This window comes from Emydura macquarii, unplaced genomic scaffold (assembly GCF_026122565.2).
Source record: "Emydura macquarii macquarii isolate MOO-44397 ecotype Brisbane River unplaced genomic scaffold, CSIRO-AGI_Emac_v2 contig_1119, whole genome shotgun sequence".
Lineage (NCBI taxonomy): Eukaryota > Metazoa > Chordata > Testudines > Chelidae > Emydura > Emydura macquarii.
The window spans coordinates 258,583-281,181 of NW_027131256.1; the positions used below are offsets into that span (position 1 = coordinate 258,583).

At 55.2% G+C, this 22,599-nt stretch overlaps 2 protein-coding genes across 2 annotated transcripts; both read right to left on the reverse strand.

Moving 5' to 3' along the window:
• Positions 1 to 80: 80 nt before the first annotated feature.
• On the reverse strand, positions 81 to 9,882 carry LRRC23 (leucine rich repeat containing 23). Its single transcript, XM_067546341.1, has 7 exons — positions 9,528 to 9,882; positions 9,240 to 9,352; positions 7,475 to 7,728; positions 7,235 to 7,365; positions 1,586 to 1,722; positions 732 to 954; positions 81 to 398 (listed from the first exon to the last, which is right to left on the reverse strand). The coding sequence occupies exons 1-7, from the start codon at positions 9,645 to 9,647 to the stop codon at positions 360 to 362; spliced, it is 1,017 nt and encodes a 338-aa protein (XP_067402442.1). The 5' UTR covers positions 9,648 to 9,882; the 3' UTR covers positions 81 to 359.
• A 5,793-nt stretch (positions 9,883 to 15,675) lies between these two features.
• TPI1 (triosephosphate isomerase 1) lies at positions 15,676 to 22,174 on the reverse strand. Its single transcript, XM_067545896.1, has 7 exons — positions 21,926 to 22,174; positions 18,131 to 18,254; positions 17,925 to 18,009; positions 17,696 to 17,828; positions 17,275 to 17,360; positions 17,067 to 17,154; positions 15,676 to 16,365 (listed from the first exon to the last, which is right to left on the reverse strand). Exons 1-7 carry the CDS (start codon positions 22,035 to 22,037, stop codon positions 16,247 to 16,249), a joined length of 747 nt encoding a protein of 248 aa, XP_067401997.1. The 5' UTR covers positions 22,038 to 22,174; the 3' UTR covers positions 15,676 to 16,246.
• Positions 22,175 to 22,599: the final 425 nt, after the last annotated feature.

Consider the following 22,599-nt stretch of genomic DNA (forward strand, 5'->3'; position numbering starts at 1 on the left):
AGAGAGCGCCAGAGCCAGAGGAGTAGAGGAGGGGGCCCAGGATAATCGACGTCACTCACTCCAAGTTCATTAATTCTTTTTATTCAGAGCAGCAAATATTGCAGGAGCTTCACCGTTCAAACTGCACAAACCTGAACTTCCCCCTCGGCCTGGGAGGAGCAGAGCTGTGCTGCAGCGACTGCCGGAGCCGCATTCCCTCGGGCAGCACCGTGGGGGTCTCTGCCACGCAGACAGTGAATTTGGGCCAAAGGAAGGGTCTCTAAAGGCCTCATACATGGAGGTGGAGAACGGTGGTCCTGCTCCCTGGCCCCCTTCCTCCTGCCCCACAAAGTTGTGAGAGACTCGGGGCAGCGGGAGGGTCACTCAGTCATTTCCCCTTGGGTAGTTTCCTCCATTTCCTGAGGGGGGGAGGGAAAAAGGAGAGGTTAACAAGGGTAGCTGCATATATTGCCTTCTTCCCTCCTCATGGGGTGGGCGACTCTCTAACTGGTGCGACTGTTTTCTCACTGCTGTCCCTTTTGTTAGCTAAGGGGTCACATGCCTCAGGCCATTTTGCATGGCAGATGTGATGCAGCATGTTCCAGAGAATGCAGCACACACTGTGCTCTCTCCTGGGGCTTTACTTTAGGCTTTCCCCCCCGCCTACCCTTAATCTAAAAGAAAAGACACTCCAACTGAAAATCATTAGTTATCCTTTCTCAGTCTTTTCTCCTCCCTTCCCCTGCTCTAACCTGCTCCTCTTCCCGGCGTCGCTGCCGTGTCTCCTCAGCCTCTGCCCGCTCATCTTCCTCGAAGAAATCCTTGTCGAGACGCTCAAGGCGTGGGAGCAGCACCAGTGCCTCCAGCCGGTATTCGCTTTCATCAGCACAAGCATTGTCCATCAGCACCAGTGCTCGCAGCATGGGCAGCACCTGCAGCTTTGCCATCTCCTGAAGGTTCAGAATCGCATTCCCCCTGCAGAGGGGTGGGGGGGCAAGACAGGGAGAGAGAACAACTCTGTTTATGGAGATCCCCCAGCTAAAATAACAAGAACAGACGTGACAGAAGCCCATGGAAAGGGACTCGTCAGCAAAACAGCATTGAGCACTTGGGGCTGATACCCGAGGCTCCCCAAACTGAGAGAGACAAAAAGGAAAACCTTCCCCTCTCTGGGTTTCCTTAGGTGTCTCCTCTGTGCTCAGACAGTCCATTGGATCAGCCAGTCTCCCCGTCTCCCCGCTACAGCAAATACCATCAACCCGGTACTGACGGGGGAGGAGAGAGGGACCAAACCAGGATTTGAACAAAGGGTCCAAGGTGCAGGGAGGGAGACCTGAGATGGGTTTGGAGGGGCCAGTCTCTCCCAAGGAACACAGCAGCAAAGGGTGTTGTCCCAGAGCGGCTGAGGGATCAGAGTACTGGGGCCGTTGAGGTGGTGAGGGCCCTGAGAGACCAGTGGGCTGGGCAGACCAATCCAGCCCCACCCGTTGAAGACTAGTGTCTCCAAAGAAGCCAACTTGACATGCTTTGGGGAGAGCAGTCCCATTGCCCACAGGGGCACTCCAGAGGGGTCTCCAGGGCCAAAGCGGACCAGGGGAGGACCCACCGCAGATTGAGGTACTGCAGGCACTTCATGCTCCTAGAGAAGCCATCCAGGGTCTCGAGCTTATTGTCACGCAGATGCAGGGTTGTGAGCTGCACCAGATCCTCCAGGCCCTCCAGGTGGCTAATGAAGTTCTGGGCCTGAGCACCAGGAAGGAAACACAGTTGGAGAAAGAGGGAATCGGAATCAGTTAGACTGTTAAAATCCCTTTCAGTTTCCACATACTCATCACCCCCAGTCCACTCCTCTAAAGCGCACCCTCCTCTGGGGTGGAGCACGAGACTTGTTTAACCACCGACAATAGTGCTGCGCAACGGCGTAGGGAAGGCGGTTCAGTGGAACCCTGTTTCCAAGGGAAGCTGCAGGAAAAATGTTAGGGATGGAGACAAAACTAATCTGAGTTGGGATTTGACTACGAGGGCTAACACCCTGATTTGGGCAAAGGGATAAGGGAAATGTTTTGTGAGAGACCTAACCTCCAGCAGCATCCTGCTGTGGCACTGGGGCCAGTACTGACGCCAAGGGACGAATATCTCCAGTGGAGTAAGCCACCTCACTCCCTGCAGCACAGCGGCCACGAGAACTACAGGGAGGCGCTGAGATGGTTACTGATTAGAGAAGAGAGAGCCCTGCTGAGTCATCCGCAGCACAGGCGCCTGCCACAGCAGTACCCAACCTGTGCCCCTTGTGGTTCTAAACGATGGCCCGATGGGGGGACTGTGTTAAGAAGAAAACGTGTGTTTGATTATGAATTGAAAAATGTCTTTACGGGATCATAGAGCTTGCCAGCCTGGGTCAGCCCAGTGGGCCATCTAGTCCAGTATCCTTACCTCTGATAGTGGCCGGAAACAGAGACTTCAGAGGAAAGGGTAAGAAATACTGCAGGAGGCAGATGTGAGATAATCTGCTCCCAGGGATGTCTCCTCCTAGCCCCCACTAGTTAGAGGTTGGTTTAAGCCCTGAAACAGGATGTGTTTTATGTTCCTTCCCATTTTTTTTTAAGGATTTACAGTTATAACTGGCTGTACTTGTTATCCATAGAAATGTCCAGTCTCTCTCTGAATCCTGCTAAGTGCTTGTCTTCAACAACTCTCTGTATCAATAAGTTCCACAATCTAATCACACGTTGTGTGAAAAAATATGTCCTTTTATTGGTTTTTAATTTGCCCCCTTTCAATTTAATTGATGGTCTCCTTGTTCTTGTGTTAGGTGACAGGGAGAACAGAAGTTATCATGTGTAGGCCAGTCATCATTACAGATATAGGTGGGGCTGGGACAGTTTGAAGAAGAGAGGGACGAAGAGGGTCAAGTTTGGGGGGAAACGGGCAGAAGAGTCTGTGCCCACTAGAGATCACTCCCTTCCAGAGCCCATCAGCAAACACCTGTGAAACCCACGGGCCGATATAAGAACATGAGAACGGTCACATGGTCAGACCAAAGGCCCAGCTCACCCAGTAACCTGTCTTCCGACAGCGGCCAATGCCAGGTGCTTCAGAGGGAATGAACACACCAGGCAGGCATTGAGTGTCGTCCACTCCCAGCGTCTGGCAGTCAGAGGCCAAGGACACCCAGAGCCTGGGGCTGCATCCTTGACCATCTTGGCTAATAGCCAGTGATGGACCTATCCTCCATGAACTTATCTCATTCTTTTTTGAACCCCAGCATGGTTTTGGCCTTCACAATATCCCCTAGCAAAGAGATCCCCAGGTTAACTGTGCGTTGTGTGAAGAAGTAGTTCCTTTGTTTGTTTTAAACCTGATGCTTGTTAATTTCATTGGGTGAACCCTGTTTCTTGTGTTATGTGGAGGGGTAGATAACAGTTCCTTATTCACTTTCTCCACCCCAGTCATGATTTTATAGAACTCTATCATATCCTCCCTCAGTCATCTCTTTTCCAAGATGGACCGTCCCAGTCTTTTTAATCTCTCCTCATACGGAAGCTGTTCCACACCCTTAATCATTTTTGTTGTCTTTCTCTGTACCTTTCCCAATTGTAATATATCTTTTTTGAGATGAGGTGACCAGAACTGCATGCTGTATTCAATGTGTGGGCATACCATGGATTTACATAGTAGCATTATGATTTCTTATATGCATTGCATATATAATTACTTATATGAGCTTACATTGTTCAGTGGGCAGCACTGAACATTGTAAGATGGAAGTTCCTAGGACTGGGATCATTCCGTTATATAATCCAAAGAGTGGCTGGCTAGATGCACTCACTTGTTTACTCTTCCTTTTGGTTAGGAGCCACTTACACACTGAAGGCTGTGTGTGAACTGCCCAGGAGTGGGGGTTCTCATAGCAGAGAGGAGTAAGACGGGCTCCAGCACTGCAGGATTGGGGTGACATAGCAATTCACCAGTCCAGATTGCACTAGGAGAACATCACACTAGGGTGTGGGGATCTCCCCGACAATCTCTATAGGGAAGACCAATGTAAATAATTCATTTAGCTTTTTCGCAACCGCTTTATCTTCCTTGAGTGCTCCTTTAGTACCTCTATCGCGCAGTGGCCCCAATGATTGTTTGGCAGGCTTCCTGCTTATAAAATACTTTAAAAAAATTTGCTCTTAGTTTTTGTGTCTTTAACTAGTTGCTCTTCAAATGATTTCTTGGGCTGCCTTATTATACTTTTACATTTGTCTTACCAGAAGCTGTGCTCCTTTCTATTTTCCTTAGTAGGATTTGATTTCCAATTTTTAAAGGATGCCTTTTCACCTCTAACTACTTCTTTTACTCTGCTGTTTAACCATGGTGGCATTGTTTTGGTTCTCTTGCTGCTTTTTTTATTTGGGGTATACATTTAGTTTGAGCCTATGATGATGTTTTTAAATAGTTTCCATTCAGCTTGCAGCCATTTCATCCTTGTGATTGTACTTTTAATGTCCATGGAAATCGCTTCTGCATTTTTGTGCAGTTCCCCTTTCTGAAGTTAAATGCTTCTGTGGTAGCTTTCTTTGGCATTTTTTCCCTACAAGGATGTTAAATTTAAGTACATTAGGATTGCTATTACCAAGCAGTTCAGCTATATTCACCTCTTGGACCAGATCCTGTTCTCCACTTAGGACTAAAACAAGAATTGCATTTCCCCTTGTAGGTTCCAGGACTATCTGTTCCAAAGAACAGTCATTAATGGTGTCTAGAAATTTTATCTCTGTATCCCATCCGGGGGTGACATCAGACCTGCCAACAGTAATTCCGGGCCCCAGGGCAGAACAGTCAATGTGCCCCCTAGGAAGGGAGGGCTGAGGTTTATGACCATGGGTGGTGGGCGAAGCTTCCCCTTGGGGAGACTAGCTCCCTGTCCCGCCTCTTCTGCTCAATACCCCGCCCACACTCCACTCCTGCTCCACCCAAGGCCCTGCCTCCTTCCTCTGCTCGACCCGCTGTCTTCCACACACCCTTTCTCCCAGGCAGCGAGCAACGGTGGGGGATCTGAGTGGGGAGGGGGGAGGAGGGACGCGGCGAGCAGTAGTGGGGGGGATGAGCAGGGGAAGAGAAGAGGGAGACACATGGCGAGTGATGGCGGGGAGCCAAGCAGGGAGGGGGGAAGGAGGGATGCAGTGAGCAATGAGACCGGGCAGTGCCTGAGGTGGGGCCCAGAGTGCAGTGGGGGTGGGGCCGTGGGTGGAAGAGGTGGATGGGGAGCTAGCCTCCCTGAGGGGAAGCTTTACCTGCTGCCCGAGGCCCGGGCCCTTTTCAATTGCTGGGCCCTGGCCAATTGCTCCTTCCCCCCCGTCGGAAGGCCTGGGTGACATGTACCCAGTCAATATAAGGATAGTTAAATTCCCCATTATGATTGTATTTTCTGCCTTTGTAACCTTTCTAATCTCCCTGAGCATGTCACAGTCACCAGCACCATGCTGGTCACGGGGTTGGTAGTATATTCCTCCTGCTATATGCTTATTATTCAAGCATGGAATTTCTAGCCATAGCGATTCTGTGCTACAGTTTGGGTCATGTAAGAGTTTTACTGTATTTGACTCTGTGCTTTCTGTCACATGTAATGTCACCAGCCCGACCTACTCTGTCATTCCTGTGTATTTTGTGCCTGGTGTTACCGTATTCCATTGATTATCTTCAGTCCACCAAGTTTCTGCGATGCCTGTTATATCAATGTCCTCATTTAACGCCAGGCACTCTAGTTCACCCACCTCAGTATTTAGACTTCTAGCATTTGTGTATAAGCACTTGTACATTTTGTCAATATTCAGTTGCTTGCCTTCATGTGTTCAATTTAAACGGGACTCTTTTGCGTTTGACTATTCCTCATTGGCTCCTAGCTGAACTTCACCAACTTCTTTCCTCTCCTCTTTACTAGCATATACAATTCTCCCTTGAATAAACTCATTCCTAAGGGGTGTCTCCAGTCTGCACCTCCCGGCTTTCTCCCAGCCCTTAGTTTAAAAAATCCTCTACAACCTTTTTACATGTTACATTCCAGCAATCTGTTTCCCTTTTTCCTTCCGGTACAGGCTCCTTCTTTCCTAAGAGGCTCCCCAGCTCCTAATAAACCTAAAACTCTCCTCTCCTACACCATCGTCTCATCCATACAGTGTTTTCTTTTGTAGCATCCTAGCCATATCTAAGGATTTTACTTTTAACCGAGGGTCTCTTTGACTAATCTTACTGGACTGAAATCTCCCTTTCTGCAGTGTAGTGTCTCGCAGTCACTTTGTGTTATGCGACCTGCCTTTTGGATGCTGACCCGAATTATATCGTGGCCACGATTTGTGGTTCAGCTCCTGTCAGAATGTTACTTGGGACTAAGTTGAGAAAAGCGTCTCCTCCTGGCTGATGGCGCTCTAGCTGCTCCAAGATGCAATCCTTGAAGGTGCTGACAAGTAACGTCTCTGCCCTCGTCCGCAAAGAAAACCTGCACAACACTGTTGAAGCTGGGGCTGGAATCAGCCCTGTCAGGGAGGAGGAGGGAGAAGGCACCGTCTCCCTCCCTGCCTTGTACCACATCCCCTGCTGCCACAGGAGCAGCTCTAGCTCAGTGTTTCCCAACCAGGTGCGCCGGCCCTGGACTGGCTCATGCATATTCACGAGTTCATTTGGAGACTATCTGGTGGTATGCCTCAACATAATTAAAGGTATCCAGGTGTGCCAGGGCAGAGAAAAGGTTGGGAACCCCTGGTCTAGCTGGGTGCGGGGCAGTCCTTTGTCTGCGGCAGAGTTACTCAGCAGCTCCCGGGCTGGCTGCCTGCTGCATCGCAGACAAAAGATGTTCCATGGCCTGCTCTCCCGCTGGGTTGTGGGAGCCCCGGGGAGTACAGGACAGGAGCTCGACTTGCTCCCCGAGCCAGGAGAGCACTTGGCACAGGATGCTATTCTTCCCTACACTGCTACCCAGGGCAGCGCAGGGGAACGGGAACAAAGGAGAAGCTGAGAACCACACAGGTCACAGCCCCCCAGTTCTCTGCAGGGAACTTGCAGCGGGTTTGCACTGACTGAGCGTGCACAATACGTCACAGAATCTGCCCCCAGAGAATTGATTGTGGCTCCCTGGCCTTTTTGAAACGCGTTTCTCAGGCTGGCACGGCTGGACAGTGCTGGCGCACGGAGATCGGTACGGACTTGGAGGGGACAGCAGTCCCCATGCCACTCTCTGCAGCATAGTTCCCCTGAGGTGAGGCACTCTTACCAGGTAAAGGTTCTTGAGTTTGGGAAGGTGCAGCCCTGCTGTGGTCTCTAGCTTGTTTCCTCGCAGCTCCAGCGTGTGCAGGTTCATCAGCTTCCCCGGATCCAGACCCGCTATCACCTGGAGTTCGTTCCCTGAGCGATGGGGAGAAGGAAGCCGTGAAAAGGGTTAATCCCGCCAGCATTCCCTGCTCAGCACACGGCAAGGAGCACTTCTTTGTGGTGAGGCCTGGCGCACACCCACCTTTAAGGTTGAGGTTGCCCAGGCGTGGGTGGGTAATGCCCTCGGTGTCCCTGATATGGTTGTGGGCAAAGCTGGCAATCTGCAGGTAGGGCAGCTCCGGCAGGCGGGCGCTGCTCAGCCGATTCCCATCCACCTTCAGCCACAGCAGGTGGGTGAGGCTGCCCAGCGGAGACAGATCTCGCAGCTGGTTCTCCGACACGTCCACGTAACGGAGGTGCATGTAGTTCTGGAGCAGGCTGATATCTGTCAGATCCCTGCCACAGGATGAGGATGTGAAACAGACATCCAGCCTCCTTCCTCCCCTCCCGTTCCTCCCAGTGCTGGCCTCCACTCTGCCCCTCCCCACTGCTGGGGAGCCAGTCGCCTCCTCTGCGGCCTGCCTACATCCTGTCTGGAGAAGCTTCTCTGGCCTTGAGAAGGAGGGAGAAGGCAGATGGAGTAAGCAGAGGGACTGGAAACAGAGCCCTGAGGGACCTCCAGGTGGGGCCCCCCTCCCAGGAATGGAGAAGGAGCTGTCAGGAGGAGGCAGAAAGTGAGGAGAGGAAACCAGCGACACTGTGAAGAGATGAGTCCACCAGAGGGTGGTCCTAGCATTGAAGGCTGGGTGGGGAAAGGAGGGAGACGGGGAAGGACCAGGCTGCAGGCCCAGGAAGCTGGAGTGCACAGATGGTGACAGGGCTGGGTCTAGGGGCAGGTCAGCCGGGGAGTTTTTTCTGGGCTACTCAGGCATAGGGTGCAGAAAATATTTTCCATCCTGGCCAGCAAAACAGCGAGAGCTGCTCCTCATTAGTGAAAGTCAAGAAGATCTCACTAGTGCCTGGTGGACATGACCAGGGTGGGGCTCAGTTATCAGGGATGAGAGTTCCAAGGTCTCCAAAGAATGCCCTCCCCATGACACCTCTGGGTGCATGGATCACAGGCAACTGGTGGGTGAGGAAAGGAGACACTTCAGGTGGATGCTGAGTTTGGGGTGGTGACAATCCTTTTGACGTCCCCAGGAGTCGGTGCAAAGAGTATAGCTCCGGGGGATGTGCTCTCTGCCTCCCCACTAACGAGGGGAGAGCTGCTGAGAGCGCGTCCATCGAACTATCCATCTGTTATATCTACCCATCCATTGTGTCTAGCCGGATGTTGACACTGGTGTTCTCCCCAATGTATCTGGGCATCTACCTGACCCTATTGATCAGAGTGATCTGGAGTGGGGCATCTCAGTGGTCGCACAGGGTTGGCTAAGTGTGGTGAGGTCTCCACCAGGGCGTGATGTCCTGCCAGCTGCAACCTGAGAGTCCAGCTAGAGAGACCGGGCTGCAGAAATGCTTTACTGGCCCAACAAGCTGAACTCCAGTTGGTCTGTCATCACCTGGTGCTAGCTTTGACCTGGGAGAGCAGGAATAGGCCTATGTAGATATTGGGGGAGAAGCAAACACAGGGGGGGAGGGATGGAGGGAGGGCCACCACTAATTTGGTGACAGCCCCAAAGCCCATATCCCTTCCTACCATCCCAAGCCAAAGGCAGAGGTAACCCAGCGTTTGATCTGTCCAGGATGTCGAGTGGGATGCCCCACCAACCATGGCAGACCATACAGAAGGAAGCCCACACCATTGGTCCATTCCTCCATTAAACAACACGCCAGAATTTCTTTCCCAACCTCCCCCCATCTACCCCGAAAGGTTGCCGTGGGAAGGGAGTTGGCTTCTGTCCTGCTGCCAGTGGGTGGGTGGGTGGGCGGGAGGAGGATTTGACTGTGCACGTTTCCACACTCACTTTTCCTTTGCCTCTAGCTTCACATAGGCATGCGCCAAGCCATTCCCTGTTTTACACAGGAGGGAGAGGCCTTCCTTCAAGATCTCCTCCGTCAGAAGGCGGGGGGACAACCTCTGAGAGGGGGGAAAGAGAGAGACAGAAACAGAGTCAGAGAAAGAGAGACTTAGCGAAAACATCACACAAAAATAAGGGTCAGTGTCCTTGTTCACCCCTACCCCCAGCCATGTCCCCCTACAGATTGCCTCCCCTCACATGCAGGGTCCAGCTCTCAGTGTCAGACCTCCTTACCTTCTCCTCCTCTTCCTCCTCCTCCTCCTCCTCTGTTGGCTCCTTCTCTTCCTCCCCCTCCTCCTCCTCCTTTTCCTGTTCATTGGCGCCGTAGTCATCATCAAACTCCTCGTCCGACATCTTCAAAGACTAGAAAAAGCCCCGTTAGAAGAGAATTTCATCCTGGCCCGGAGCAGCAGCCCCCCCGGGGGCCTGTGTGTAACCCCAGCCTGCCAGCAGCGAGGGTGCTCGGCCCCGTGCCCCCAGCCGCTGGGCCTCGGCCTGCGCTGGGGCCCCTTTGAGGGGAGAGAGGAGTTCAGTCTCTGCAGAGGCTCCCAGCCACACCGGTGCAGACCCCGGTCCTGCTGAGAACCCACCATCTTGCTGCATACAAGGGGCCCTGACAAACCACCACCAGGTGGGAACAGAGCATCAGCGGGGGCCAGTGGGGGGCCTAGAGGGAAGAAGCCCCATGTCCCATTCACCAAGCCCTGCGCCAGCGGGGGCCCTGGACCTGGGCCCAGACCGGCACCAGGGCACCCAAACTTGCCCTCTGCCCCCACCTCTGGGCGGGGGGGACTGCCCCCAGCCCCGAGAGCCCGTACCCTGCAGGGAAGGAGAGGGTTTGTTTACTGCTGCTATGGAAACCCAGGAGCTGGGTGGGAACTGTTGCTGGGCTCTGCTGCCATGGCAACACTTGGTGACTGACACGTCCCCGTGGTCCAGAGTTCCCAGGAAATTGGCAGGAGCCAGAAAGAGGAGAGACTCTGGAAGTCCATCGGCAGCTGTGTGATAGGAGGAGGCGGTGTGTGAGTTGCATAACGGGGTGGGGTCGTTTGAAAACCTGCTGGGGCTGAGAGGGAGGGAGTGGGGGTGGGCCGGTGGGGGTGCTGGGATGTCATTGCAGTGCTGAAAGGAGGGGTGCAGCATGCATGGGGTCTGCACGCAGCCCAGCCTGGCCAGCTCTGGGGATCCCAGCAGCTCTGGATGAGGGGTGCTGGCCCGGCCAGGCTGTGCTAGGGTCATGGCTGGGCCGTGCTGGCTGAACAGTGTCTGTGGAGCCAGCACTGACATTTTTTACCTCCGTCAGTTAAGCTTCTCAGTGGAACCAGCTCCTGCGGCTCACTGTGAACCCGCGGCGTTTGCAAGCATCCCTCGGGAAACGTTCAGGTCGAACCTATCCCTGCGAGGTCCTGCTCGGTGTCAGTGACCACCCAGCCACCACCAGCGTGCAGCCAGGACCTGCGTCCACAGTGATACTTCTGTGGGCTCCAGTGTACACGGATATTTCACAGCCCAAACGTTCCTGTTTGGGAAGCTGTGACTCGTCTTCTGCTGTGGGGGGCACTGGACTGATTCAGTCTGTGCCGGTCACTGTTCTAGGTGCCTCTTGAGTCTCATCCCCCTGAGTTCATCTGTCACCTAGGAACTGCTCAACAAACCTCGTTTGCTCCTGCAGCCTCTCTGCACAGGATGGCATGACTGCACTGCTGATCTGCCATGTTTTCCTTCCCCTTCTCCCACAGTTCCCTTTGGTCTCCTGTCCCTGACTCTGTGGCTCCTGGTCGGTTCTCCATTTCTAATTTCTCCACCTACTTCACTGGCCCCATCCCCTTGTGGCCGCTCACTTCCTTTGCCTCCAGTCTCATCCCCTCCCTTCTTCACCGCTCTCTGTTCTCTGGGACTTCCTCTCTTAATACGAGCCTGTGCTGATCTTCCCCAATCTCAAACAGAAAACCCGCCACCTCCCCTGCCACTCCAGCTGCTGCCTCATAGTCCGACTTTCCTTCTGTTTACGCCACCATTTTACACTGTTGGCTCACAGATCTCTCTCTCCACGCCCAGGCTGTCTCCTGGACCCTGTCCCATGGGGAAATGGATTAGATGCAATCTGATGGGGCTTCTCCATCTCTTGGCCAAAGTCCTAGAGCATCCATAGAGAACAATCCTGCCTTGGGTCTCTTCCCCTCACTGTGACGTTGCCAGGCTGACTGCACACCATGTGGAGAAGGCGTTAAGCCCATTGTTTCTGAATTTACCCACAACCGTCATGCTTGTGAAGGGGTTTCTTCATGGGCCATTTCAGACCCTTTGTAACCTATCACATGCTTTGGCCTGTCCCCTCCAGGTCTAACTCCTGCAGGAAACCCTGGAGAGATCTTACTAGATATGATCTTACATTCCATTTATAATGCTTTAAGGACCTGTAATCTAGGAAGTTGGTGCTGGAGGACAAGTGCCTGTGTGTCTTGTCTTCCCCTCCCTTTTTTCTGATGTATTAAAAAGTCCTGGAAGGTTTTTAGCTTGTGTTTAAATTTTTTCCAGCCTGACTTTCACAATAGCAATTCAGGTCTTGTCTACTTTGTTTTTCCTGGAAGACTCTGTGGCGGATTGGAGAATGTGTATTCTTATGAAATTAGCTTAACTAAGAGGAGAAAGGATTTTTTTTTTATTCAGGCTGTGTAAAACTCCTTTGCTCGTTTGATTTTGTTAACACCTCACAATATAAAATGCCTAACAAACAGTTTGGAGAAAACCTCTCTCTTAATGATCCAATAACCCACCTGATCAGAGAACTCTCACTCTACATATCCATGTCCTCTAAGGAGATGGGCACCAAAAACAGGGAAGACAAGATTTGGCATTCCTGATAGTTCTAACGTTAAAAATCAAGCAGAGCCCCCCGTCCCCCCCCACTTAAAAAAACCCTTTCAGGACTCTTTATGCGCCACAAACACAAACTGACACACATTCCATCTGCTGTGGTTTGTTTTTCCTCCCCTTTGCAGGTCACCTTCATGGGCTTTTGCCCAATTCCTGAGCTGGCAGCGCTGAGCAAGACAGAAGGAGCAAGAAACCAACAGACCAGAGCCTCAGTTTGCTCTAATCCTTGCATGAGCTCCGTGTTCTAGGCATGGCAGAGAAATCAATAGGACATCCCAGTACACAACTCCTCCTGAGCGTCCCAGGGTCACTACTCTCTGTCTGTTTACATAGCACCCACTGCCTGGTGCCTGCCAGGGACAAATCCCACAGTCCTGTCAGAGGTGGGGATTGTTCTGCTTTCATCTCCTGCAGAATCTGTAACTCGTGCAGATTATATGATTTTCCTGTGAAATGCCCCACTCCCTGCAGACACCTCAACCATGTTCCCAGGGAAGATGGCATTTGCCACACTGAATTTTAGCCCTGTCCTATGGTTAACTCTTGTGATTTCTTTCATTAGGAAATTGTGGCTAAACTACTTTAATCGGGGACCACAAACCCTACTTTGTACTAACCCTATTTGGTATCACTCCAAGGCAGAACTGTGGGGTTCTGTGTACTTTAATGATGCCGTCTCATAGTTTCTTAGCATATTTGGCATCAACTTTGACCCGAACTTTAAATTTCCTGGTTTGTAATGCCTGATTGGGGGATAATTACACCATCCTTTTAACATAGTCGACCCTAAATTACTGAGTAGGGATATGTACTCTTGGCCTTACCTCCATTTTAGCATAGATTTGGCCTGGAATTTCTTTGTCAGAGATTGTCATTTTCTGTTCCGAAAAGCCATTCAGTGTGTTGGTAACTTAGAAGAGGAATATGGCTTTTCTTCAGCACTCTCACTCCCCCCGTTTCTTGGAGGACCAGCTGTGGTGTGCAGGGATAAAGGGTTCAAGTCTGCCAGCTGCAGAACGCCATCAGGTCTCGTTAAAGATAGTGGGAGTTGAAGATGCTGGCACATTTCTGCAGAGTCCAGGAAGCGAAGCCATTTTCTTTGCAGAGGGGAAAAGAGCAGAATGCAAAAGGAAGGCCTGAGACAGCGGGGTGAAGCTGACATCTGTCTACTGCAGGGTTATTCCCTATGAAGCCCAGAACACCTCTGTCCCTTCTGGAACCACGGTTTTGGAGTGAACTGGAGCTTTATACGGAGATTCACAGTTGGGCCCTGAGCACCCACATGAAAGGGCGAGGAGCACAAAACCTCCTCCGTGGAAGTCAGACACGTCTCAGTCACAGCCTCCTTGTCGGAGGGGGAGGGCTGTACGTGTGGAACCCAGCCCTGGATCAGCCGAGGGTTGTGAGTCAGGAGCTACATGCTCTGTGGGAGAGGGGGATGGGGATGGCTTGCATTTCTGCTTAGTGGCCAGCCGAGGGCGTTCCAAGACCGCCAGCCAGCCTAGACACGAGTCCATGCACCAGGGAGCAAGTACAAAGGTGCACCCTGTGCACGTCCAGCATCCCAGCCCCCGGGTTTGCCCCATGGCAGAGGAAGGCTCCTTAGGGCATCGGAGACCAGAAGAGGGAACAGAACCGTGGTCTCCTGCACGCAGAGCAGAATGCCGGCCGCAGGGAGTGCCGGCCAAACCCCTGCAGCATGCTCAGCCCCCCGCCAGCAAGAACCTGGGACAAGGAATAGAAGTGAGGGTTCTTGCATCCTTCTGGGCATAAATACCCTATTGCAAGAAGGCCTATCGGGGCGGGGGAATCGTGCAGCTTTGTCTCAAAACCTTGCTGGTTTAAGTGGACAGTGCTTGTGGAAACGCAGGTGGCGGCAAGAAAACCAGCTGAAGGAATACAGAGAGGTTTCACATCCGTCCTGAGCCACCGCACTGCCTCCTCTTCCAGGCCGGGCTTCCTCCCAGCTCTGCTGCAGCCCCCAGTCCTGCCCTGCAGCCTCAGACAGCTAACGCCTTCTCTTAACATCATGGGGCCTCCCCACTTCAGAGAAAGTCCACTGCAGGGCCCTTTTTCTGAGGAAAAGGCTGCTATGCTACGGATCAACCCCTTCCTCTCCCCTCCTTTGGTACTAGATCCTGCCCCATGAGCACGGCCCCTGCCCTGGCTAAAACTGGTTGCACCACAAACAGTGGGGGAAGATGGAGCAAGGGAATGAAGCAATGGCCTCGCTCCCCCAGCTGAGGACGCAGCAGTCAGCCCCTAACTGCAGCCTCAGCCCCAGGACGGGGGGCGGGGGCCTTGCACCGTAACACCCAGGAATCAGATGAAGAGCTCCTGCTTTGCTCTGCAGCCCCTCACGGAGAGTCTGGGAGTTCAGCTGAAGGCAGGCCGCCTCCTGTGTGTGTCCAGCCCCGAGTCAGGCCCACACGTGGCCGCGAGTCACGCAGATGTCAGAGCACAGAACAAGTCTGCGGCCCATTACGGTGCGCGTGTTGACGGGTTTTAAACACGGGCTGTGCACTCGTGCCTGTTTACTGGGATTTGCCTGGGCTCTTCCTCATCTCCCCCGTAGCCAGCAGCACTCAGCTGAGGGGAACAGGGCCAGTGGGGCCGAAATAGGAGACACGTCCCCCAGCAGCACTTCTGCTAGTTCTGTTCGACAGAGAGGTGCTGCTTTCTCCAGGAAACCCCCCCCCCAGCTAGCAGCTGGACACACAAACAGCGGTCCTGCTTCCCAGGGGCAGAAGGATCCCCGCGGGAGGCGCTTGGCCAGGTTTATAGCTGCGGAGAATGACCCAATGGACAGACTGACTCTGGCCCCACCCCTGGCCTCACTCGGCCCGTTTAGTCAATTACGGCAGAGGGGACATTGAAGGGGTTACTGCAGTGGATGCAGACAGGGAGTGCAGGCAGGGGAAAGGCTCCCCCTCTCATCCCTGACCAGGATGCAGTTTCTGCAGCCAGGGCTGCGCCTGGCACCGCACTCAAGCTGCTGCTTGAAGTTAACCACATCACCCTCTGTCCTCATGAGGCAGCCCCTCCCGAGGTGAACTGGGGCAAGTCACAAGCCGGCTTTGTTGTGCGCGGCTGACTGCGGGCTGGAGCAGCCGTTACTGCAGCTGTCAGCCATCAACCCCTGAAACGAATGTTCCTGCCCCGCAGGCAGACAGAGGCTCGGTTCTTTCGAAACCGAGTTTAAACGCTGGGAAATTCTGCAGAAAATCCTGTGAGGGGGATGCACACAGGAGCTGGGCTTGGAGACGGGGGCAGGTGCTTCCCCCGAGAGGCAGTTCCAGCACCAGACATGTCTCTCGGCAGGGCCCAGCTCCCGGGGGAAGGAACGCAAGAGAGTGTGAAACAGCTCAGCACACTGAACCTCCTGTGTTCATCCTGCAGGACGGCCCTGCCCCGCCAATCCTCCCCGAGGGAAGCACTCCATTCCTGCAACATGCTCTTTAGTCAGCCCCCCAGCCCCGCATCCAATGATTGCACGGGGACACAATCCCTTGCCACGTATTTATTTCTAGTTTCCACTGGTTAAGGGACATGGAAAAGCTACGACATCTCACAAGGATGGCAGCTGCCAGGCACTCCCTCCCAGCTGCTCAAATCACCAGCCCCGGCCTGGTGCAAGAGGGGGCCTTTCCTCCTCTCCCCTCCCCTCCCCGGCCCCCGCTCTCCTGCCTGCAGCACTGCAGGGGAGGGTGGGTGGTATGGACAGGCAGGCCCTGGACTCTGATTGGTCTACCAGGCACATGGGCAAGGCCAGCCAGACCCCCCCATGAGCCTACACTGAGTTTTGCCCGCTTAGGGGGTGGGGGGCAGGCACGGGGTGGAGACTAATAAACCTTGCCTCTGGAAAAGGGCTCCCTACTCATCAGAGTCCAGCCCGGCGACAGCGTTAGCAGCAGGACGAGTTGCAGTGAATGGGGGGTGGGGGGGTGGGGGGGGGGGGGAAGGAGTCACAGGTGAGGCTGCTACAGTGAGGGTGTGCGGGGGGGGAGCATCCTTATCGTTTCTTTATTTCTCATTCCTCTCCGTGACGGTTTCCCTTGGGGGCTCCATGGACCGGTTCAGTGCTTCGCGTTGATGATATCCAGGAATTCAGGCTTGAGGGAGGCTCCGCCCACGAGGAAGCCATCAACATCATGCTGGGAGGCCAGTTCCTTGCAGGTGCCTCCAGTGACTGAACCTATGGGGGGGGGGCAGGAGTCCAGAGAAGGGTCAGACCAGCGTGATCAGTGCCACGGGTGGGATGGGGAAAGGGACTGGCTAGCTATGGGGGATGAGGAGCACGTAAAAGCTGTTGTGTCCATCTATAGGGCACCAGGCTGAGTGGCTGGTTCACTGCCCCCACCCCCTTAGCCAAAAGAAGGGTCCTGCAGATCTGAGCGAGAACAGGGGGTGGGAAGGGAAGCGAAGCAGTCTCCTACAGTACAGCATCAGAACCAGGTTTCCACTGAACTGAAGAGTCCAGTCCCCTCAGAGAGCGTGGTCAGTTAGTGGCGCACTCTGGAGTCCAGCCTGTCTCGTTAATATGTAATAATCATTAACACCCGCACCCAGCCCTTCTATTGCGCTGCTCATCTGTCGATCTCAAAGTGCGTTCCAGAGGCAGCCAGTCTCATTACCCCCATTGCACAGATGGGGAAGCTGAGGCACAGGGTGTTGGTCACCTGCCCAGCAGCAGAGTGAGGAATTGAACCCAGGTCTCCTGAGTCCCAGTCCCTCCGTCTACTAGGCCATACTGCCTCAGGCAGCGCAGTGGCCCCGTCCGCCTGGCAGAGAACAAGAAAACAGCTGTACAACTGCGGGACAGAAACGAGCAGGGGAGCCTGGGGAAAGGTCCAACTCCATGCGCTGCAAGGGGAGGGTGCGAGGGAGGCTGTTTACCTCCATAGATGATCCGAGTGGACTGAGCGATGGCTTCGGACACATGACTTTTTAGCCACCCCCTCAGCTTCTCATGAACCTCCTGAGCCTGCAACGAAACCAGAACTGCATCACTGGCAGCCCCCCAGCTGCGGGCGGGGCAGTGTTTAGTCAGAGACCCTCTCAACGGGATGAGAGACGGACACTGGGTCCTTAACCCTGTTCATACCTGCTGGGGCGTTGCGGTTTTACCGGTTCCAATAGCCCAGACTGGCTCGTAGGCCAGAACCACCTTGCTCCAGTCCTTCACGTTATCTGGCGGCGAGAGGGAAGCAGCGTTACTTGGGGGAAGAGGCATCATGCCACCTACTAGGGAGGGCAGAGCAGGGAAGCTATTGGGGACACACACACAGAGCTGTCCTTTGCTGGAGGTATTCAGACACGTTGGACGCGGTTCACGCAGGCCCCCAAATAGGCGCACACAAAGCCAGAGCTGTTGCCTAGAATAAGCTACCAAGGAATTATAATACACTTCCCTGGATCTTATGTGGGGGGCCCCTCTGAAGCAGAGAGAAAAACAACAGAGAAAGGATCACAGCCCAAATATCCCCCCCCCCCAGTGCACCAAAGGGAAACCCCCCCCCTCTTACCAGCAATCACTTTGGTCTGTTCAAAAACCACCTTCTCTGTGATGCCAGCTTCTCTCTCGTCCAGTTTCTCTCCAATGCAGGCGATGACACAAAGACCCTCAGCCAGGGCATGGGCCACCTTCTGCCCAATCAGCTGGAAGGGGGGGAGAAGAGTTAGCGAGACACTCGGAGGCCCACCCAGGAGCTCAGCCCCCCACCGTGGTTCTTCCCTGCACCCCAAGTGACCCACCTCATCAGACTCCCCAAAAACATGTCTTCGCTCGGAGTGGCCCAGGATCACCCAGGTGGCTCCGATGTCCTTTATCATTGCTGGGCTGGAAGGGGAGGAAATCAAAAAAAGATTAGGGCCGTGCCCCTGTCCCAGGGAGACCCCCTGCTGCAGAAGGACTCTGTCTCTAGGTTCATTCCGCTCCATCACCCCACTGCGGGGCTCACCTGATCTCTCCCGTGAAAGCTCCCTTCGGCACCTTGTAACAGTTTTGTGCTGCAACCGCAATCTTTGCGTCAAGCTTCTGACGGGCGAAATCAAGGTAAATGGAGGGGGCTCCGCAAACAACCTCTGGAGGGCAAGAGAAGCAGTTAACCTCAGGGGGATGGAGCGGATGCATGTCACACTGCTGAATCCTCTCCTCCCCCTGCTCAGTCCCCTGATCCTTCCCTCTCAGCTCTCCCTCCCAAGAGCTTATCCCTGCTTTGCCTTCCGGTAGTAATCCCCTCCTCCCCCCCAAAAAAATCACCCTTGCTGAAACTTGTCAGCACAGCCGGGATGTTTCTGCTCTGGTTTATTCCTCTCTTACAGGACCCATGGCAAGTATCACGAGAGGAGACTCAGGTCAACGTTTGCATAGACGAGGTGGGAGGACAAAGCTCCTGGTTTCTACCTTCTAGCCCAGCCATAGAGCAAGGTGCCCACGGAACCGTCAGAGACCCTGGACACGATTCTTTTCTTGCTGCAGAGAATTTAGACTGGCTGGGAGCTGGGCTGGGCGTGATTGGGGAGCAGCAAGATAACTGGAGAGTGTAACCGGGTAGGGCACAAGGTAGGTCAATGCAATCCTGGGGACTGCATACCAGAGGCAGGGAGGGGCCAGCCCCTCTAGACAAGCATGGGGAAAGCCCGCCTTGCATACTGTGCTCAGCTCTGGGCTGCTCACCCCCAAAGAGTGGGTGGTGAGCTGGGAGGGCTCAGGAAAGAGCCACAGAAATGCTCAGGGGGCTGCAGAGGGCAAGCGTTCGGGAGAGATCCAAAGCGCTACATCTACCAAGTTCACCAAAGCCACGACCCAGGGGTGCGTGTGCCTGTGAGAAATGGGAGACGTGTCCGAGAAGGCAAGAGGCACAGCGGGGAGGGGAACGGTTTAGGAGCCCTGGTAGAGATGAAGTAGGGGAAACAAGGGAAAGTTGCTATGGGGCTATTCTGCAGCACTGAGGGGTCTGGGAGCCCGGAGGTCATCTCCCCATGAAAAGGGCTTGGAGTGCCACTATGGTCACCGAGAAGTAAGGCCCCGGGGCCTTGGCCCCTAGGGAATGGATTAGAGGGAACCTGGTGAGGTTGCTTCTTCATCCCTCTGAGTACAGGAAGCATCCACCAGGGTGATGTGACAAGCTCCTGGGAGATCTGTAGGCATCAGCGCAGGGCTTGTCTACACTACAGTGGCACAGCTCCAGCGCCGCAGACTATGCTGGTGTAGCTCCACAGCGGAGGAGCTTCCTAAAGCCTGGAAGGGCTTTTCCCACCACTGTAGTTAATCCAACTCCCTGAGCAGCGGTGGCTAGGTTGACGGAAGCGTTCTTCTGTTGACCTACCCTCAGCTACCCCGGGGTTAGATCCTCCTAGCTACAGATCTCGGAGGAGTCACGCCGCTGAGCGACGTAGCTAGGTCAGTCTAAGTGCTAAGTGTAGCCCAGGCCTCAGGCACGCTCAGTTCTGAGCATCCTTTGTACCCATCCCGGGCAGCCTGCCCCTCAGCCCTGGGCATGGCTGAGATAAGGAAGGGAGGAGACAAAAGTGATGCTGCCAAGTCAGGGGAAGACGTGGAGAGATTAGGTGCAAACCAAGGCAGCGGCTTCCATTGAGCAGGTCTGGTCATGTCCACGAAACACACAGGCTTCCAAGCACCAGTCCAGGCAGGTTCATCTATAAAGCCCCGGGGACCTGGATGCAGTAACCACATCATGAGACCCTTTATGCACATCCTATTTGTGCATTGGGACTCGGTGAGGCCCCCTTCTGGAGGGAGACTTCGCAGTCCAGCTAGCGGCCTCCATTTTGAAGGGTGCAGGGCCATGTATTGAGTTTGTTCATTTAGCTAATGAATTAATGGTTAATGATTATGTGATTATAGTCTTGCCCTCCCCAGAAGGGGCCGCTGTGGTAGCTCCAGGTACTCTCCCCTGCACAGAACTATCCCAGGAGCTGGGGTAAGAAGGGATGGGGGGGGAAGAGAGCACCCCTCCTCTCCAAGGCCTACCCCTTGACCTTTAGCAGCCACGGGAGATCTGGTTTCCAAAACCAAGTACAGTCGCTGATATTTTTAGCCCAGGGACCATGGATCATATTTAGGTCTCAGTCTCCTCAGAGACCTTTAACGTTTCTTCAGGGCACTTCCCCCAAAATAGCAGTTCTCCCACCTCCCCTCAGGACCCCCCCAGCCCTTTCTGTGGAGATGGGAAGCAGGCGACCCAGAGGCAGAGAGGAAATTCCAGGGGCTGTGGCGGCCAAAGGACAGCAAGAAGGAGCTGGTGGAGGAGACCAGCTGAACTGCCGCTGGAGGGTACATAGACCAGCTAAAGCAGCCACAAAGGGAAGGTGGGACGCAGACGACCATCTGCAGGAGCACAAACCCTAGGAGGAGGAGAGATATGGGGCTGGTCTGCACACAAAAAAAAAAAAAGCTGCATCCACTGAAATAAAGGTGTGATTTTAAACGGATGTCGTTCAACCCGTGTGTGTCTCGCGTCGGTTTAAGTCATGATTTAATGAGCCACGTTAAGCCTGGTTTAACTCAAAGGAAGCGGGAGGCACAGATTTCCATCGGCTGGTAAACCTGCTGATGTTAAACCAGCCCGAGTGGTGTGTTTAGACCAGCCCCAGGGGGAACAAGGCAAGACTAAGCCACGGGAACGGAGCTCAGGATTCATCTCCCAGTGCCCGGGTTCACGGATGCCTCAGGAGTCAGCTCTCCAAATGAAGGCCTGGATGCCTTCTGCTTGGCACGTTGCTACCTAGGAGCCCCAGCGAATGGGCCAGGGTGGACAAGCTCCTCTGGCTGCTGCCTGGCTCAGTGGAGGTTGAAGATCTCAAGTCATTCCCTCCCTGTTCCAGCTGGAACCTCCGGGCCTGTCACTTGCTCTGCCAGGGTCCACGGGGCAGTGCCCGTAACCAGACAGCCGTGACCTTTCCCACTCAGCCGCGGGGCGCAGAGCGGAGGCCGCAGACTCGGCCGAGGCCGGCGTGGTGGAAGCTGGCATAGGACAAGTGGTGTAGGAAGCTGGATGGAGGCAGTGCGTGGGCGCGGCACGCTTGGCGGGGTCACCCGGGTCTGGCTCACTGGTCACTCCCCTGCCATGGCCAGGGGCGCGGGCGCGCCTTGGTCCCGCCTGTGCGCTGCGCTGCATTGCCCGTCTGGGGAGGGCTGGAACACCGGGGTCTCGGGGGGATGTGGGGTGTCGTGGGGGGCCCCATGATATCCAGGAGGACGGAGCCGATGACCGGGCGGGTCCTTGGCCTGACCCCGCTCGCTGGGGCTCCGGCTCCGGGGAGAGGCTGGAAGCAGGCTCCCACCGCGCCGCGGGGCTCCCCGCTCTGCCCCCTCGCCCAGCGGGCCCGGGCTGCGCCGGCCCCCCCCAGCCGCACAGCCTCGCCCCACCCACGTGCCGCCGCTTCCCCCGCTCGGCAGGCGCAGGCTGCGGCAGGGAGCGGGGCGGGCCGGGCCGCTCGCTGGCTACGTGCGGGCGGGCACGGCGCGGGCACGGCGCGGGACGGGGGGGGGGCGAAGCAGCCACGCCGGGGGCTCCCCAAGGCAGACGGCGCCAGGCTCCCCGGCTCGGGCAGCGGGGAACTCAGCGGCCGGCCGCCCCCGCTCCCCCGCACACAGCGCTCCCCTTCGCCCCGGCTCGCCAGGGTCCGGCCGGGCCCCCCCGGAGAGCAGCGCCGTGCACGGCAGGCAGCGACCCCTCCCCGGACCCCCGTCCCCCCTCCTGCGGTGCCGCGCCGCGCCCGCCCCGCACCGGTGTCCGCCGGGATCTTGCCGCCGTTCAGCGTGTGGATCAGCTCGCCCAGGCTCTTCTTGTCGCCGTTCATCTTCCAGTTCCCCCCCACGAAGAACTTCCTGGGGGCCATGATGGGGCTGGCGGGGTGCTGCTGCGGCTGCCTGGCGGGGAGCGGAAGGAGACTGGAAGGTCAGGCTGGGTCTGCTCCGTGCACACACAACACACGCACGCACACACTGCACACAACACACACTAGCAGCACGGCCTGCCGCAGCTCAGCGCTCTTTATAGCGAGCAGGCCGGAGACACGCCCCCGCCTGTCTGAACGTTCCACACGCGCCGCCCCTAGAAGTCTCCGCGTTCCACTGGCTCCGCCTTATGGAGTGACAACGTCCCTCTAGGCCCGCTCCCCGGCGGTGTGTCACGCTTCCCTTGGCCATGGGTCAAAGGTGAGGCGGGTCAAAACCCAAGGCCCCGACATGGGGGGGGGGGAGGGGGGCAGGCCCAGCCTGCAACGCCCATTACCATGAGAAAAAAAAATTCATGGCTCATGAGACTGTATGTATGGGCTGCGGGATGTGTGTGTGTGTGTGTGTGTGTGTGTGTGGGAGGGGGCCTGTGTTACACGTCCTGGGCCTGAAAAAATGATGCTTGGGCCCTGCTCAAAACTGCAGCTGTGCTCCCTTTACCCT